Genomic DNA, 19,848 nt, shown 5'->3' on the forward strand with positions numbered 1-19,848 from the left:
CTATCGAGGACGACATCTCAGCGGGAATATGTACTGTGGTTATGCCTCGAACCATTTGAAATAGCTAAAGCCAAATACTGAGCTTTTGGGAAGGACAATGGCCGCCAGACTTGGTGACAATCTATATCTGGATGGATTCTAACGTGTCTTTGACCTGCATATCTTGGACTCAAGTAAAATCAGCCTGTCGGGTTTAATTTAAGCCACAATACCACGGAAACGGACAGTCGGACACCATGGGCGAGAGCAGCCTGAGCGACTCGAATGTGAAGGTCGCTGTAAGGCTCCGACCTATGAACAGGAGGGGTGAGTGATTGAACTTTGGAAGTCATTGTCTTCACAAACAGGCATCATTTACCCAGCTAATAACCGATATCTAGTGCTTTTCTGTTTCTTGATAGCGTGTTCAAGTCTTGCGCGACAGTTAGGGTTCATTGGGGCACACGTGCTAACGTTACCCTTCAGAAGAGTTGAAAATATATCGATCCGGACTAGGTGAGGGTCACCCTGCATCGTATTACTTTGAACCTGACATATCATCAGCAGCAGTTTGACGTGAACTCCATGAATAAGTGTTTGGGATGTAATGTGCAACACTTTGGGTGGGGCGTTATGTCTGTTAAAGTAGGAATTAAATCTTTGACAAAATTGTGAAGACTACAGAGATAAAGGGAGCGTGTATTGTCTTGCTACACAATTATACAACTGGACACGATTTCCTTGACCCACTGCATTGAGTAACAGTGATGGTCCTACTACGGCGTGAAACCCTTTATACCACGTCAGAAGGATTTTTTTGCCATTTAATAGATGGTATTAAAAATCGATGTGGTTTGTGAGTCTTTGCCTTGGGATAACATGTGCCTTGAAAAGGGTGCCTGCGAAGCGGAAAATATTGGCCTCAGTGTAGCCAAGGGAGTCACGTGTCGGACTTGAGCGTAAAATTCGGTCACAAGACCGCCACGCAGAGGTTTGTGCTGTCACCCATGTTCTTTCATCTGTCAGAGTGAGCTCTTGCCGGTTACTCTACCACGGTGTAAACTCAAACCTCCCCCCCCTCTCCAGCCCTTCAAAACAAAGACTTGTATGAACAGAAACCATTCTTGATGGGTGAATTTGTTCATGCTTACAAAATCTGCTCCACTGTCAACTGTCAAAACAAATGACTGCTAATCCCATGTAAGGTAGTGAATTTATTTGAACCACATACATTCTTCTATTCACCACGGAGCACTCGCATTACCGTGTTTAACGTGGCCAGCCCCTTTGAGTTTAAGTTTGTTTCTGTTGCCTGTGGTTCTGCTCCCTGGGTCTTCTCCCCAGCCCTCGGTGTGTGCATTGCTGTAGACAAAGGCAGGAAGAGGGACTGAATGGACTATTTGCCAACGTTGCATAATCAAGCCTGTTCCCAGGGCCGCCAGAGCCGGTGAACCTTCGAAGAAACACGGACAGATGCGTTCCCCAGCTACTGACCTTAATATGTCTGGCCAACTTGGAAAGAGTTTTGGAAAGTGAAAACACTTATTTTTGTTCCCCGCTCTCTCACACTGCTTCACTTTACTAACATTACAGAAATGTGTTGCAGACAGTGCCTTCAAAATGAAAGCTACCACTAAGTAGGCCCAAGCGTCATGCACTTGATATAAAGTAAAGCACAGGCCTACTCTGTTCAGTTTGACAGTTATTCACACAGTACATTGGGACGGCTGTAGGAAAAGTTATTGTTGATGTTTAATCTCGCATAACACCATGATGTCATGTTTGGCCTCCTCATAAGCATTCAATTACACGGCCTTGATTCCCACAGTAGCTTGCAAAGTGCAGCCTTTGTATTTTGAGTCTAACTACATTGTAAAACCACATTTAGGCTAACATGAAGCCATAGTAATTATGGGCTTTTATCAGAGCCTTTGCTGCTCTCAAGACGCTGTGGTGTGGTGTGGTGTCTCTGAAGGTGGCATGTAAGTTATGTGTTGACTACAGGGATCTCGCCTGCGTGCCATAGAGACGTTCACCCTTTGCCGCTCATCCTGTTACCATGGTGATCAGGTTCAGTTTCGTGTTGGCCTCCTCCCCTCTTATCATTCTGCCAAGGCCTGGCAGGAAACCACTGGCTTCTTATTGTGGCTAATTCACACTTTCGCACATTGAGGTTTGATCCACACAGGGTTTGCACTCTGCAGATCCTAGCGGTTGAGTCACGTAGGAGGCAGCAGGAAGCTTGTGTTTCCTCCCAGCCCATGGGCTTGGCCTGGGTTCCGTGCTGTCAGGATGCACCCTCTTAAAGGGTTAACTCACTCAGCTGGCCTTCTCTCTCTCTCTCTTTTTCTGCGGCTTGGGGTGTGGGGAAGCTGCTGTGTGAAGTTGGAGATGATGGGCAAGTGGTTTTGAAAGTGTGAGAAGGAGGAGCTGAGCATTTCCTTTTATTTTATTAATGTGATGGTGTAAACCTTCTTGGTTGAAGGTTATAATGTTTAATGTCTTTTAGTGGTGTAATTGTGTGGTGAAGTTAGTCAATGGTTTAATAAAGGAAAAACCTCTCTTTCACTCTCACTCTGTCTCTCTCTGTCTGTTTTAAGAATTATTTCTTTCCACTTTCTCCCCCTCTCCTGTCTTTCCTTCTCTGTAACTCCAGTTTGCACTCCCTCTTCTTCTTTCTTTGTCTTTCTGTATCTCTTTCGCCCCTCTCCTTCTCCTTCTCTGTTTCTCTCTGTTTTCTTTTCTTTGTCATGCACCCGGCTTTCTCTGTCACATCCTTTCTCCTTCTTTTCCCAGCCCCTATCTCTTCCTTCCTCCCTCTTTCTCCCCTGCCTCTCTGCCTCCCCCTTGCTTTATCTCTCTCTCTCTCTCTCTCTCTCTCTCTCTCTCTCTCTCTCCCCCTCTTCCTCTCCCTCCCCCATCAGTTTGTCAAATGCTAAGCTCATGGCAAGACTTGTTTTTCTGCTCCACACATCTGTGCTCCAGGGTGAAGTGTCTGCTTTACTCCAGTGGCATTTCTTTAGTTTCCTCCCACTCTGGCGCAATTAGTGTGCCCGTCACAATGACTTGTTAATGGGTTCTACAGTGGAACCACAACAATTACCCCCTCGAATGCCACTGAGGGGCTGTCCGTGTCTCTTGCTCATATCAAATCCCCTTGTGATTGCTCAGAGGAAGGGCTGATGAGATGGAGCCATATTTAGTTGTGCAGCTGGACACTACAATGATTAATGCTGCTATTATTAGAGCCTCCATATGGTGGAAGTTGCTGTGCAACGTGCAGATGGGTGCGGAGACAAGGCGATAAAATCACCTGCTCCAATTAGGAAGATTTGGTAAATTAATCAAGATGGCTAAATCTGTCTGCCCGTGTCTTCACTACGGCTACAGTTCACTAGACGATGAAACACACAAAGTTTTGCATTTAGAGCCAAAAAGTACATGATCATTGGTATTTCTAAACACAGATTCACCAAATGCTTGAAATCCCAAGGCATACATGTTGTGTCATGATGTGATAGGATGTTGTCATAATGCCAGTGTTGCTTCTAATATGCATACAGAATGGCCAGAGTAAGTCAAGGATGAATACGTTACTCCAGCAGAGAGCTTCCTAATCACTACTCTGAACTGAGTTAATGTATCTTACGCAAGTTGAATACATTTCAGTTTAAACTGGAAGAAAAAACTGTTTGCTTAGAAGGCAGGATAATGCTTTGAGGTTTGATATGTGTTTTCAATGCTCTCTCTCTCTTTCTCCCTCCCTTTCTCTCTCTCTTCCCCTCTCCTCTTTCAGAAAAGGACCTAAACACAAAATGTGTGGTGGAGATGGGAGGCAACCAGACAGTCCTGAACCCCGCCAACATGAACCTGGGGAAAACAGACAGCAGGTAGGTTTTCTGGAACAGCAGAGACCTGGGGGAATTCACCCTTCAGGTATGCTGGTTGATACAGCACATATCTGGGTAACACTGCAGCTAGATGTTCCTGCACTCAGTTACCCAGCAGGTAGACTTTCTAGGTCAGTGCAGACCTAGGAAACAAACTTCTGGTAGGCTGAGGGAAGCAGCACAAACCTGGGTCAAGTCAGCAGGTAGAGTGTGGAGGTGTGGACTCTGTTCCTGCCCGTTCCCTCCATTTGAGCTCAGGTTTCATATGCCCATGTTCTGCGTGGTGAGCACTCTGACTCTCAGAAGACTGTGTCAGGGAAAAAGCAGTCTCCCTTCCTGCTATCTCATGTTCAAAACCAGAGAAACCACTGAGCCGCTCAACACTTCAGCAGAATTCTGAACATTCCGGTAAAATAATGTGTTCATTAACACGTAAGATTCTCAAATTCTACACTATATTTGATGGACCCAGATATTCTTTGCAACATTTATTCTACAACATTCTAATCGCTCCGGTTCTGATCCGGTTCAGTGTTAGTTAGGGATGTCACAATACCAGAAATGTACTTGTTGATACTAATAACAGTGTCATTCTCGATTCTTTATGCCCCATTCGATACCACCGTCAAAAAACTAAAACAATGAATCCCATGCACTTCAACATGCACTCAACAATCAACTTTTTATGATGCCACAGCATGTCTATTGGGAACATTATGAGAATGAAGTAATCGGTCATAGCTCAATGACTTAGAAAACAGCAGAGGCTGCACACAACATGTACCCACACACACACACACACACACACACACACACACTCACTCACCAGTTAAAATGTGACATGGTGATCGAACATTATTTACAACACTAATGTTATATTTTGATGACCGACGACAGTAAGGGTGGTAGTGTACTCTTATGAGCTATGGTTATATTATGTCAGCCTAAACATGGTGTTCTTTAGTGATAAGCCATTGGTAGCATTGTATGGAACATGTTTGGCTACCCAGCAATGCCAGCTGTCTAACAAAAATAATGGATGTATTTCAGGATAAGCAAAAGACGTTGGATATGTTGGTATTGTAATTGGAACTCGCTTTGAATTATTTGAATGAATCTGGATGTCTTTGAAATGCTCCGCCTGAAAAGTTTGATAGCACCGTTTGCATACTAGTTTTTGCAAATGTATTATAAAAACCCCAATGATCTCCTTGGAAGCCTTCTTCTTACACAGGACTTTTACAGAAGTATTGCGTCACTCCTAAAATGCAGAAAGATGAATATTGGCATTGGCTTGGTACTGAAGTATCAGTTCTCGTGTCAGCTGAAATGTTTACCTGCTGAGGAGGTCATGAGGTCAGGGGTGTATTGGAGGTCAGAGGTGAAGGGTTACTGGAATGTGATTTCTTGGTGTTTTGGCTGGCCGTGGATGGTTTGGGATTGGAAAGGAAGCCAGCTTGGCCTCGAGACTGCAGGAAACTGTTGCTGTTCATAATTTTGAGTGCATATCCATGGATGCCATCTGAACAGATGTGTTTTTGTGATTTGTTGTTGTTGTTTTGGCTATCTGTGGAGGGTTTTGGAATTGAAAGGAGGTTTGAATAGTTTAAATGCTGCAGGAGAGCTGTTTTTGGCAGTGGGTTTGGAGGTGTTTCATTTTGAAGAGTTCTGTGGTTTGGTGGAACTGTGCATTGATGTGTAGTTTTGGGTGTCTCTATGAAGACTACTAAAGGGACAGAGTTGTCATTTTGTGGGACTAGGCCTTGCTGCCTCCTGCGTCCGTTCTGTTTAGATCTGTAGATCAAAATCACATCTATGTGGTTTCCTCTGGTGCATTTTTTTGTGTAGGACTGATGAAGTCGTTGGGTTGATTTATGCGTTGAGTTTTGCAGAGACTTTAAGCACCAGAGGAACTGGGCTGGTTCGATGAGAGTATGCCCACGGAGCAGTGCCGGGCCGGATAAGTGCCGGAGCAGAGTAAGTCTCAGCTGAGCTCTGAAGGAATGCTTGTGATGTGGTCTGTTGCTGTGCTTTGTTTTGTGTGAAGTCATGCAGTCTCTCTTCCTCCCCAGCCGCACTGCCTCCTGCTGCTGCTGCCGGCCGCCCTGCTGTCTGTCCTTCCCAGCGTCAGGACATAACTCTCCCCTGTCTGACTTCCTCTCTTTTCTCCTTGCTCCGTCGGCATGGCAACACCGGCGGAGGTTAACCCCAGGTCACCCGTGGCTAAGGAAGCCTTTTCTGTGGGGTCTGGAGAGAGGGTGTGTGCGTGGGTTTGTTTGACAGAGGGGAAGACAGGTCTAGGGGGGTCTGAGTAGGTTCGGCCTTAGCATCTGTCGGTTGTAAACTTCTCTGATGACTTTTATGGGGCCAGACGTGCAGAGCACAATTATGGGTTTTTCGGGGTGCGTTGGCTCTTTTCTGTGGGTGTGCGTAAAGCAGGAGGGCCACAAAGGAGTGGGGCAGAACAGGTTTTAAACTTGGAAGTGAAAGGCCCCGCCGCCTGCTGCCTTCACACAACAGACACTTTAATTGCACTGTGGAGTTCATGAGTCCTGTGGAGCTGATGGCCCCAGAAACCCAGATGCGTCGAGAGGTGCAGTTCACATAGACCACAGAAAGAAATGCTGTCCCAACCTCCTCCCCTCCCTCCCTCTTGTTCTCTCTCTCTCCATCTCTCCCATCCGCTCTTTTGCACTCCCTCTCTCTCTTTGTCTCTCTCTCTCTCTTTATGCCCTCTTCTCCCTCTTTTTCCCTTGCTCCTGCTCCCCCTCTCTCCCCTAGTTCTCTGGCTCAGTGTAGACAGTAGTGCCCGCTCTGAACTCTTGATGGCATGTTAATCGTGTTTGAGAGGGCATGAAGTCAGTGAATGGACACAGTTGCAAAAACCTGGAATAATAATAACATTTTATAATATCAATACTATGGTTGTCTGTGAAAGGAAGAGAATGGTTGCCTCTCAGACTGCATCGTGTGATTGGAGTCATACTCAAAACTCACTGAGATCCTCTGGTGCCCCTCTGGGTCTTAGTGCCCCTTGGATTTGGAGTGAAAGACAGTGGAACGTATTTGTGGAATGCCGTTGGGAACATGACTTCCCAACTTTTTTATGATCTTAGTAGGAGCTCTATTGACAGCTCCTTGTGACCTTTCCTGCTGTCCTTGTTTTCAACCATAAGCCTTGACCTTTGGCCATGCCTGAGCATAGCCATATCTTGCTCTTGGTCTGCGCACTGTAGGCATTGTGTTTTTGTATAACTAGCCAATCAGAAGTAGGCAGGAAGTCTCTGATGAGACATGTTTCTCTCCACTCCCTGGCCGTGTCATGATTTGTGTAACAAAGGGGTTGCCTTTAAGTACTAATATGGCCGTAAGGATTTTGATTGTTCAGGTATTTGAATATGAATGGTGAACATGAAGCTGCTGGTGGGGATAGGCAGGCCTTTACAAATGACCTCATCATAGGCAGCACGACAGAATGGATATTAAGGGTCTCTGCACCTGTGATGCATGTTGAAGTACAGGGCCGATGTACACCTGTTGATGTTTACCCATAACACCTCTGTGCCAACAACCATTTAATCATGATTCATGGTCCGAGTGTACACTATGAGATCATAGTTATTGAGAGGCGTTACAGAGCCAAGTTACTGCGAGGAGCAGTAAAGAGTTCAGTGGTGGTTGTAAAAAAGATGGCAGTGTGTCAGGGCGAACCAAGAGCAAAAGAAAAAGTACTTTCAAGATAATGAATTATTGTACTGGTTGGATGTAACTGTTCATAAGTTACGTGTTAATGCAGAAACCCAATGGAGGCTACAGAAGTTGGACATAAAGAAGTTCAACACTAGACATAAAACAAGAGGTTTTTTTCAATGCATTGGGTGATGAAATACATTTAAATAGAACATTTGGTGATGTAAGTGTACCAACGCCAAATCAGGTATCGCACATTTAAGAAGGATTACTGCCACAGGGAGACCTGCAGCGGTCAGGCAGCGGCACCACTCCACGTCCCCGGGGCAGGCCCAGATCCTCAAGGGGTCTGCTGACCTCAACCCCGCTCAGTTTGTTTCTCATTTACAGAAAGTCCAGGACTGTGTGGAGGGAAAAGCAGACTGTGTGGCCTCCCTCCCTCTCTCCTGCGTTAGTGCTGCGGGACGACAGGCTCAGGCTCTGGCAGAGGCAGCCTAATTTAGGTCAAGTGTGCTGGACGTCATTTTGATTACCGCTGGCCGGGTGGGCCAGGGGTGGGCGGCGGCGGCGAGATCTAAACCCACTGAGGCGGAAAGAAATTCTTTAAATGATGTCGATGGAGGCGGTGGCGGGTAGAGAGGGAAGGGCGTGGGTGGTGGTGACGGTGGCATTAGCGCTGATGGTCCTCACTCTCTGCCACTCGTACTCCCCCGTACCCAGACCAGCTCTGCTTGGCCTCCCCCATCTGGTACGTCTGTCACGTCACATGGGGCATCGTGAGGTGTCAGACAGGACCCAACATCTCTCACACAACCCCACACACACACACACACACACACACACACTCCTATCACTCCTTGACTCATGTTGACAGCTGTCACTGTGGCAAATATCAAGAAGGCAACAAAGGGGCCATGCTGCAGGAGAGGATGTTTTTTTTTTTTTCGTTCTTTCGTTCTCTCTTTCTTTCTTTCATTTTCTTTTTTGCCTCCCTCCCACTCTTTTTGTTCTCGTTCCAAGCTGTACACGCAGGAATGCAGGCTGGAACCTCAGGCCATGGATGCCAACACGCTGTGCCCTGCTGGGCTAAACAAGCCCACTGTGGAGGGAGGCTGGCATGTCTGCCTGTCAAGACTGACGAGTAATTAGATGGAATAAAACAGTAGACCCAGCCCTGCTATCTGTCTTTCTCACGAGGGTCATTAAGATGTCTCCTACATATCCGCTCAGACTCTCTGAAGAGAGAACAAGGGAAAATGGCTGAATCAGGATGGTCTGACCAATTTGCGAAGAGCAAGCAATAACAGCTGAATCAGGATGGTCAGACGGATTTGCGGAAAGCAAGCAGCAACAGCTGAATCAAGATGGTCAGACGGATTTGACTCACTACCAACATGCTTGGTTGATGTCGGTGGCTTGCTGTGCTGGTTTTGAATGTGCTGGACTCAGCACTGCTGTTGGGTTGGATGCACACATTGGCCTGCATGCCCCTCCGTGCCAGTGGGAAAGGCTGGGTTTGCCCCCCTGGCACTTAACGTGTCTGGTTACTAGTCCTTGCTGTCACACTTGCCTTGTGATGTTATTGGTCGTGAACGCTCGGGAAATGGGGGAAGGGTTGTTCTGAGCCCGAATGTTGAAATGCCAACACACCAGTCCACATAACATGCATCAGATAATTAGATACTCCATTGATCCCTCCTGTTAATACCATCCCCTCCAAAATGCCATTTGTTTCCTTCTGGGACAGCTCCAGCATTACGTGGAGAATGAGAGAAATGTCATTTGTGATATTGCAACTGGGGTATGCGGCTGCCATTGCCTGCTGGCGAAGGGAGCCCCGTTGGGGGAGGGGGTTTCAGTTGCAGAAACAACCCTCTGTCTGTCTCTCCGTCTCTCAGTCTTGGTCCCGGAGCTCTCCAGCACAGCGTGATTTACATGATTGACCACATCAGAATACCAATAGAGGCCTTAATTGGCTGCATCTAGTGCAGTTCAAGACGGACTGACTTCTATGGTTTGATTTGGTTGGCGACCCCAGGCAAATACAACATCCATAATGAGGTCATAATACATAGGCAGGGCCAGTTTTCCCCTGTAGCCTTTAGTAATACCTTTAGGTTGCTGACATATGCTAAGTTCCAATCGGTCTTGAGGAATTCCTCCATATTCAGCAGCAGTGCTCTCTTGGTTTGGTAAAAGCACCCTAATCATGCATAACATCCATAACAATACATAATAGGGCCTTGAGGCATCATCAGGGTCATGGAAGTTGTCCTAGAAGTGCAGTCTGTTGTGGTAAAGCAGATGAGCAGTGCATTAGACCGCCAGTGTTAGCGGGCCCCTGGAGAAACACTGACAAACATTCTGCCCTGTCTTCCCCTCTGGCAATGCCAAGCGTTCCTCGCGGTGCTGGATGGTGAATGGCCGTAGTGTGGCGCCCGGGAGGGGGTGGTGAGGGGAGGTGTAGGAGTCAGCCTGCGGCAGCTGGCAACCAGACCCCTGGGAGGCGGAGATGGGGAGCGGGAGCGAGAGGAAGAAGGAGAGGGGGATGGATAGATGTAAAGAGAGAGAGAGAGAGAGAGAGAGAGAGAGACTGTGAGGGAGGGAGAGGGAGGGAGGTGCAGAGAGCAGAGCTATCCTAAATAAGCCAGCCCCTCTCTGGACTCCACTCGAGTGATTTAGGAGGCCGCTTTAAACGCATGGCACTGTTAACGATATGCGAGCCAAGCATGCTGCCGCTTTGAATTCCCTCTCAGGAGATAATGCACGCTTCTGCAAGAAACTTCACTGTTAAGAAGAAGATGAAGAAGAAGAAAGAAAGAAAAAAGAAGTGCGATAGGGGGAGAAAGAGGGAGAGGGGCTGCGGAGGCTTGAAGCTGGAGCGCTGAGCTCTTATGGCTCCCTCCTCCTCCTCCTCCTCCTCCTCCTCCTCCTCGTAAGATCTGGGTCATCTCTCAGTGATTGGTCTCACCTGTCTAACTGGCATTTGGGGGTAAAAAACAACCACATGTTTGCTCTCTGGCTGGGCTTAAGGCCCATAACTCTGCAAACAGACCTGTCAGGGGCTCTGACACTCTGCCTACTCTCTCACACACACTCCTTCTCCATCTCGCTCTCTGTCACACACGTACAACCACACACACGCACACACACACACATGCTCATTCCTTCTTTCTCTCTCTCTCTCACACACACACATACACATGGTCATTCCTTCTCTCTCTCACACACATTCACTCATGCTCACTCACTCGCTCTCCCCCCTTTGTTCTTCGTTTTATCTTTTTTCTTTGTCTGTCTTTCTTTCTCTTTATCACATTCCCTCCCTCTTTCTCTCCCTCTCTTTGTAAGGGAGGTGATAGATACCATTAATGACTTATGGAGGCTTGTTTTCAACTTTTGAAATGGTCTGTCTTTTTTTTTTTTCTGTGTTTTTCAAATGGTGTTTTAAATTAAGGCTGTCTCGCTCTCGCTCTCTCTCTCTCGCTCTCTCTCTCTCTCTCTCTCTCTCTCTCTCTCTCTCTCTCTCTCTCTCTCTCTCTCTCTCTCTCTCTCTCTCTCTCTCTCTCTCTCTCTCTCTCTCTCTCTCTCTCTCTCTCTCTCTCTCTCTCTCACTCTCTCTCTGTCTCATATGAGCTCAGATATGCATTCTTTATTTGTGCAGTTGGCACAGCGGCATGTCCAGGCAGGGCATAAGCAGCAGACCCAGAGAAACTGTGAATCAGAACATAAGCACACACACACACACACAAGCGTGCACAAACACACTCACACACTCACACACTCACACACTCACACACTCACACACTCACACACTCACACACTCACACACTCACACACTCACACACTCACACACTCACACACTTACACACTCACACACTCACACACAAAACATCGAAACGTTTTGCTCTTAGCAATGCAAAGTGTGAAAATTGATGAGGGAGGTGAAGAGCAGTTGGGGCGTTGGTGTGTGTGTGTGTGTGTGTGTGTGTGTGTGTGTGTGTGTGTGTGTGTGTGTGTGTGTGTGTGTGTGTGTGTGTGTGTGTGTTTTGGGGGATGAGCAGCTGCCCCCGTGTCCTGCACTTGGGCCTGTAGGTTTCAGTGAAGGGTGTTACAGTCAAGAACAGGAAAGCAGCAGCAGCAGCAGTAGTGGCTCACAGACACACCCAGCTTAGCTACACACTGATAGAGTTCTCCTCTTAGTGTGTGTTTGCAGCCGAACTCTTAACACAACCTTGTGTTTAGCACAAACCAAAAAACTACCCCCAGTGGCTAGCTACCCCTACTGACACACTGTTTTGTCTTCACTCCGGACTATGGGGTTTTGGTGTGTTTCGGTGCTGTTGTGTTTGTGTGTGCTGTGAGATACGATCGGATGATTGGCCGTGCAGGCTAGAGGCTTAAAGTGATAGGACAAGGTCAAAGGAGCTGGAACTTGGACATGTTTGGGAAGGGAGTTGCCAAAGCAGTGAGGGCAAGAACATGAGCTCATTGCTGTTAGAGTGTGTCTGTGTGTGTGTGTGTGTCTGTGTGTGTGTTTGTTTGTGTGACCTCTGTAAGCTTGCTCTCTTCTCTCCCTATCTCCGTCTCTTGGTCTTATTCCTGTATCTGTTTCTCTGTGCCAATTTCATATTGCTCTGTCTGTCTGTCTCTCCGCACCAGTGTCAGTAGTGCGATGTCTGGCTTTCTCTGTGTCAGTAGTGCTCTCTGGTCTCTCGCTTGCTTTGTCTCAAATCTTTTGCTCACTCGCTTTGCTTCTACATCTGTAAAGTGTTTACATTCTCTCTCTCTCTCTCTCTCTCTCTCTCTCGCTCTCGTTCTCATTCCTTCTCTTTCTCTGTCTCTCCCTTGTGCCCCGCCCCCTTTTCCCTTACACTCTAACTCTGTCTCCGGCTTGGCGTTGGGTGACTAGATCTCTGGCTCACTCTGCACCTGTCTGTCACTCAGACATGTTTCTTCTGTTGCGTGTTCCATGAAACTCTCCCTTTTTTCTGCATTTTACATTCTCTCTCTCTCTCACTTTGTCATGCGCGCACGCACGCACACACACACACACAGACAGACAGACAGACAGACGGACACAGACAAACAGAAGAGGTTGATGAGGTGGGGTGCCTGAGGTTCAGCAGTAAGTAATCTGGCCCTCAGGTGTGGCTGGGATCAGGCTGTGTAGTGCTTCTAGTGCTGCCTCTTTCTCTGGCTTCACCCTGGAGCCTCTCTCCTCCTCCTCCTCCTCTCATCCAGCAGGCCTCTCTGCATTCCTTCCCCTCACCACCAGGCCTGTACTCTGCTCTGATCAAAGCCCAGGCAAATGAGTATTAGTCAAGCAGCCCGGCAGAGAAAAGAAAACACTCCCGAGGGTCATGAAAGTATGAGGGTCACATACTGACTGAGGGAGCGAGGGAGTGAGGGAAAAGCGAGTAAGTGTGGGAAATGAGAACGCTCTGCTCCACTACCTATGTGCACGTGAGCAGGTGAGATTTGTGAGGTTAATCTGTGTGTGTGTGTGTGTGTGTGTGTGTGTGTGTGTGTGTGTGTGTGTGTGTGTGTGTGTGTGTGTGTGTGTGTGTGTGATGGAAGGGGTGTTGGTGCTTAAGTAATTGTGCAGAGTCCCTACTGTGTCTGTGATGAAGTAGCCATGTCCTCCATACTCCTGCACTGAGAGATTAAAGCACCCCAAACGCACATGCACACCAGTGGAAGATACACACACACACACACACACACAGACATACATACCTACTGTACATACATACACACACATAGGCACACACACTCTCACTCACTCATACACGCTCATGCACTCTCCTCAATGAGAGCTTAAACTCCTGCGTGTGCACACTCAACAAAAAATAACATAGTTGCTCCATGACACAAACACACACACACACTCAACAGTGAGAGATTTTACCATTCCAAACACACATCACTGTGGAAATTCATCCACCTGACACATGCATACTCCCGCTTACACATGCACCACTAAGACATTGAACCACCTCACACACACACACACACACACCCATCTCCCATCTCCCCAAGCCTCAGCTCCCCAAGATGGAAGTTCGTCCTGACACTTGCTGCGGGGGAGAGAGTGTGTGAGTGTGTGGTGGGGGTAGAGTGTGTGTGTGTGGTGGGGGGTTGAATCCTGCGCTACTATTTGTGGAATGTGATGGGAGTCTTTGCCGTTGTGCTTATTACACAGTGAGAGCTTTGTGTGGCATGGCCTGATTTGAAACGACAAGCCCGGCCCGGGGTCATTGGAACTGAAGCTGGACGCTTTTGTTTCTTTATCACACTCATTCTTTCCTCTGTGTTCTCGTTCCATCTCTCTCTCTCTTCTTCTCTCCCTCTTCTGCACGCTCTCTCTCTTTCACACTCTCTCTCTTCCTCTTTCGCCCTCCCTCCGTGGTGAACTTTAAGAGTGTGTTCTGTCTGCTGGCTCTGGTTCATGGTTGTAGCATGCTTCAGTAGCTTACAGCAGGACGTATGCTCCCCAGATGTTCTGTATGGTCTTGCAGACTTGTTTATGTGTGTGTGTGTGTTTATGCGTGTGTGAGTTGTGTGTTGATGTGTGTTTGTGAGTGAGCATGTTTGTGTGTATGTGAGTGTTGTGTGTTTATGTGTGTGTGTGTGTGTGTGTGCGTGCGTGCGTGCGTGCGTGCGTGCGCATTGGCATCTGTGCAGTCATCACGGTCATCTTTAACATGACATTGTACATGTTCAGAAAGCAGAAGTAAGATGCTTATAATTAGACATCATTACCCATTGACATTCTTGGTGGCTCTAACCTATAGACTTTAGCCATCTATATGACCATTACGTGGCTGTATCTGATGGGCTTTGGTTGACGAGGTTGTTACTAGGGCTCTAGGTTGGTTCTGGGGCTTGTCAAGATTAACTTCTGAGTTAATCAGGCAGCAAAATGGAGAGCAGTCTGTGAATGATTAGGCTTCTTCTACCCAACCTCCTACAGTTTGTCAATAAGAGTTTGTATGGGTCATTGTGTTTGTGTTGCATTTAAAGCCACGAAGCTTGCCCCTGTCTGATAAGAGATGGCCTGGAGAGTTCGTTCTGTATGCATATTTACTCAGCTCACTCTCCACCCGGCTGATACTCTGTTTGTGTTCAGGTCAAAGTACATTTGATGACATGGACAGTGGAAGCACTGAAAGCTTGCAGGGTCCTAGCTTCACCCCCCTCTGTCTCTGGCTTCACATTGGAGCCTCTCCTTTCCCTTCCTCTCCTCCTCCCCCCTCCAACAGGTAGCTTACTCCCACCTATTTGTCACTTTCTTGCTCTCCCTCTCACTCAATCTCTACCCGTCTCGTTTTGTCTATCTGTTTCTCTGTGTCTTTGTTGTTTTTTTCTGTCCACCAATCTTTCTTTCTTTTTCTTTCTTTTCTTATTTTGCCCCCCCCCCCCCCCCCCCCCCCTACCCTCCTCTATTTACCCCTCCCCCTTCTATCTATCTCTCCTGCTTCCTCTCTCTATCTGTCAACCGACCCACCCCCTTCTCTGGAATGAAGTCACCATGATGCTCTGATATTTTCATCTAGCCTTGAGTGGTTGTCATTTCAGCGCTAGTCAGTTGCCTTCCGGCCTTCTTCATGAAAGCTGGTGCCATCATAGAAAAAGACTTCCTTCTCTTACGATGTCAAAGCCATCCATGTGAAAAACAAAGCCCAAACAATAATAAGACACAATTATGGTTATTAAATATTATTTATTAACAGTTTGTCTTGTGTATAACTAAAATATCAATGCTGCAGAAGATACAATCCTAAACATTTCTATATTTCTCTCTCTTGCTCCCCCTCTCTGGAATGTCTCCTCATTCTGAACCACATCAGAGCTCAACCAAAGGTAGGACACGCCTTTATTCATTCATTCATTATATTATACTTGTCTGTCTGTCTGTGTCTGTGTATTCTGGTATGTATGTTTATTCAGGTCACGCAAACCCTGGTAAACCGCCTTATGTCTCTTCTGATCTCTCTTTCAGGTCTTCGCCTACGATTACTGCTTCTGGTCAATGGACGAGTCAGACAAAGACAAATTTGCTGGTTGGTCTCTTATCCTTTCTATCTGTTCTTCCTTGACGTATGAAAACGTAATGGTGCATTTGAGATTCTTCTGGCTTCGTACCCAGAGCTACAAATCATAAGATGAGGGCCTCAAGCAGTCAGCTTGCTTGTGCCTTTAACTTCTGTGACTAGACATGGCTCTGTTGGTGAAGTAACGATACGAGTGGAATGTGCAGACACCCACTCTTTGCCCTTTACAAATGCCCTCCAGCTGAAGGAAGATTAGGGAGGTGAAGGGGATTAAGAGAGTAATGGCACACCTTCCTGGAATGGGAGCTATTTGTTGCCCTTTTTTACACTTTAAGAGCTGAGTCACGGCATCTGGTAAATACTCGAGTTGTTGATGGTACACAGGGCATTCTGACTGAGTGACCTTAGACTTTAGCGAGGACAACTAATCGTGTGTGTGTGTGTGTGTGTGTGTGTGTGTCTCACAGGTCAAGACGTGGTGTTTCAGTGCCTCGGAGAAAGCCTTCTGGACAATGCCTTCCAGGGCTACAACGCCTGCATCTTTGCCTATGGTCAAACAGGTGAGTTTTCTCCAAGACAATGAGCCAGAAAGGTGTGTGAGAGAGAGAAGTCACCCCACCTGCCGTTACCCCTACGCGTCTGCCCACAAACCCGAGTCTCTGAGAGCATAGCACCCCGACCACTTCGCACTACACCAAAAGGCCAGGCATGCTGCTATTGACAGTCAGATCATGCCATCTGTGATTGCCTTTTCCCCTGGCATTTGACAGTACAATCACTGGCAGGTAGCGTCAATACCTGTCCTCCTTCAGCCACACTGCATATTCTATGGTTGTACTCGATGTACCCGTGGAGCAGGTCTGTTCTGCAGAGCTGAAGCATCGGTCGACCTGTGGTAGTTTGACAAGTCTCTCTGGGTTACCTCCTCTCACGTTCTGACTCATCTGAGGTTGTGGTGAAGAGGTTTGCAGAGACTTGCAGAGATTTGCATGGTTAACCCTACACCCTGCAGGGGGACTTTCCCTGAACAGGCCTCCCCAAACTGTGGTTTAGAGTGCGCTGTGGTACTGCTGGATGGAAATAACCAAACTCGAATAGAAGGCAGGAAGAGGGTTAAGGATGGGTGTGACCAGCAGACTTACTTTTTCCTACCCAGACTCGTCACCATTCAATTAATTGAAGTCTTTATTTATCTGATGGCAAGTAGAACATAACCTTAAGCCCGCTCTTTGTTGTCCGTATCCATCCATTGAGCAGTTTCCATGTTTTGGGCCCTATGATGTGAGACAGCTTTATAGACTATAAGCCTGTGCTGACAGGCAGATCTTCAGGGGCTGGCTTTAGTGTTCCAGTTATTGTTCGTACCCATCAAGCCATTTTCCATAGACAACGAGTGATGCAATGTTAATGTCAGTGTATTATGATACGGCTAAACACTCAGCACAGAACTGTGTTTTGGTTAGTCCTGTTTTAATGTGTTGACGGTGTTGCGTGTGTGTTTTTGTGTAGGTTCAGGGAAGTCTTACACCATGATGGGTTCAGTGGACCAGCCAGGTCTGATTCCGCGGCTGTGCAGCGCCCTCTTTGACCGCACGCTGAAGGAGAAGCGTGAGGAGGAGAGCTTCACAGTGGAGGTGTCCTACATGGAGATCTACAATGAGAAGGTCCGAGACCTGCTCGACCCCAAAGGGTGAGGAACCACTCCAGCACCATCTCTTCCCCCACCAGCCCTGGAGATGCTGACCTGTGTTGAACTGTGTCCTCTGTCTCACTTAGGGCTTCCTTATGATACATTCCTCCAAGTAAAAAAAAACTGATTAACATTGGCTGCTTCATTTTGTGTTTTTTAATGAGCTTACACAAACTTTGTGTTTTGTTAAATAATGAGAGTTATAAAAGGAAATCAAATTGTTAGGTTAGCTACGTATATTGCCTTTGGATCCTTTCAGAGCTATGTGCTTAGATTTGGATTCTTCTTGGCATGTGAGTCATGGTGGATTATATACTTCGAGTCCACATATGACAGCAAATGTATTAGCAGGAAACATCTCTCCAAGTTCCTACTCTCAGCACCTACTCTAATGCATACAGCTCCAGGTGAAGTGCAGTGTGCAATGTCCTTGTGTTTGTTTGATCTGTGCTCTAGGAGTCGGCAGGCCCTGAGAGTGAGGGAGCACAAAGTGTTGGGGCCGTACGTGGATGGCCTTTCTCGGCTCGCCGTGGCCTGTTACAAGGTGAGGCTCATACGCATATTGAAAAGCTGAGCTAACCGGCATAGAAACGAGAGCATTTTTCAGTGTTGGAATGAAGCATTGTATGAAGTTTTAGTTCCAGTTACTGACTTAACAACAGCTTTCAAGTAAAGTTTAACGAAATGTTTCATGGAGCGACACTGTTCAATAGTGGAAGTTTGTAGTGGGTGATGTGTTGACTTTCCCTGTGCGGCAATATCAGCCAATTTAAAGTGGTGTTTGGAAAGGACGAACTCTGATGATCAGCTGCATATTCTTTTCTCCCCTTTTCAGGACATTGAGTCTCTGATGTCTGAGGGAAACAAGTCTCGCACAGTCGCCGCCACCAACATGAACGAGGAGAGCAGTCGCTCCCATGCTGTGTTCAACATCATCCTGACACACACCCTGATAGACCTGCGGTCAGGGGTAAGAGAATCACACACTTATACACTTACACACCCTCAAAGACCCGTTAGTGGTAAGAGCAACACACATACTCTCAGAGACAGTCAGGGGTAAGCAACACATGCATATACATACATAGTATTATTATGTATTACTTTATTCTTATCCATGCAAGATGGTTCACACTGTCTCCTTCAGCCATCTCTTTTCTGGGACTTTCAATGGCAGAGTCTGCGTCTCATACACACACACACACACAAACGCATATGCGCCTCTCTCTTTCATTCTCCTCTGTCTCAGCGCAACCCCATCCCCCACTGCAGAAATAGCCAACGGTCGGTCCTGAGGATCCAGTTCCAGACCTAATCTCACATAAACTGGATTTTGCCTATCAGATGCGGCGCGGGCCCCTGATTAGCTGAGTCAGGCTGGAGGCACAGGGGGTTTTATGTGCGCTGCTCAGCGAGCGCGTATCCAGGAAGAGCCTTCTGCCCCCTCGGCTCCGTCAGGGTTGCCAGGGTTGGGTTTCAGCGTGCGGCAGCACTCTTGAAGGCAACTGATGCCTACTTCCTGATCACGGTGCTGCCCACGATGCTGTTTCTGCCTTGACCTTAACTCAGGGCAGAGCAAAGCATCCTTGCCTTCACATCAGCACGGCAGAACACACCAAAGCTCAAAGTGAACTGCACTGCACTGGTTTCTGCAATAGCACTTAAGGACTTGTCTTACCCTTACATAATGTATCCGTCAGAGTTTTGTCAGTCACACCATGTTCTAGTGTGTATTGTACATGCATTTAGTATATACTTTTAAAGGATGGTGGCACCATTAGTTTCTAAATGGAGAAAATAGTTTAAAACTTCACGCTTTACTGTATTTTTATTGGTTCGAGTTTCTTTGGAACACCCATGTGAAACGTGCTGTGTAGAGTAATTTAATACCCACTTACTAAGCACACTTATGGCACTATTGTGTGGTGGTACCATTATTTTTGTATCCTCAAAGAATCGCTGGTGTCGTTGCATAAAGGGAGCGCAGTTAAAGGCTTCTTCCTTTGCTGTGTGATTCTCTGTCAGTCTGCATGTTCTGCTTTGCTGCAGGGCCCTTGGGTGCTCGATCCCCACAGGAAAATCCATGAATAAATAAAGGTGTCTGCCCCAAGTCCCACGTCAGCCGATCCCTTATCTCTGCAGCGCTGTCACTGTCACCGTGTGCTTCTCATTGCCCCCCCTTTTCTCTGTCCCCGTCACCCGATTCTGCACGGAGCAAACGAAACCTGTCTCCGTCAATAATTCAGCAGGGCGCTGGACACGGGGCCACCCCTCGTTCCTCTCCCTCTACAGGTGCACCGCCACTGTCATGCAAATGCCAGGCTAAACATAACCCACACGGCCTTATCATTCACACAGCCTCTCCCTCAAAGGGCCTCTGTGCTGTCAGTGCCCAGCCGCACGACGGCGGCGTCCATCACACGCAGAGATGAAGCATGAGAGTGAGGACACCATCATCGGGGCATAGATACACTCACATTAACCCAAGGGCCTGATGGGTAATGCAAAGCAGGCTGGTGAACGGTAAAGGCCGAATTATGCT

General features: G+C 47.4%; 1 protein-coding gene across 2 annotated transcripts in view; it reads left to right on the plus strand.

The window, feature by feature from the left end:
- Window positions 1-235: 235 nt before the first annotated feature.
- The window catches only part of kif13ba (kinesin family member 13Ba), a 50,892-nt gene continuing 31,279 nt past the window's right edge, over window positions 236-19,848 (plus strand). For both annotated transcript variants that reach the window (XM_080850032.1, XM_080850033.1), the window contains exons 1-8: window positions 236-306; window positions 3,776-3,869; window positions 15,413-15,425; window positions 15,565-15,625; window positions 16,084-16,176; window positions 17,126-17,306; window positions 17,763-17,850; window positions 18,142-18,276. In XM_080850032.1, the coding sequence (XP_080706158.1) occupies window positions 237-306; window positions 3,776-3,869; window positions 15,413-15,425; window positions 15,565-15,625; window positions 16,084-16,176; window positions 17,126-17,306; window positions 17,763-17,850; window positions 18,142-18,276 (735 nt within the window). In that variant the 5' untranslated portion in view covers window position 236. The remainder of the gene's footprint in view (window positions 307-3,775; window positions 3,870-15,412; window positions 15,426-15,564; window positions 15,626-16,083; window positions 16,177-17,125; window positions 17,307-17,762; window positions 17,851-18,141; window positions 18,277-19,848) is intronic.

The sequence above is a fragment of the Sprattus sprattus genome (assembly GCF_963457725.1).
Source record: "Sprattus sprattus genome assembly, chromosome: 13".
Classification (NCBI taxonomy): domain Eukaryota; kingdom Metazoa; phylum Chordata; class Actinopteri; order Clupeiformes; family Clupeidae; genus Sprattus; species Sprattus sprattus.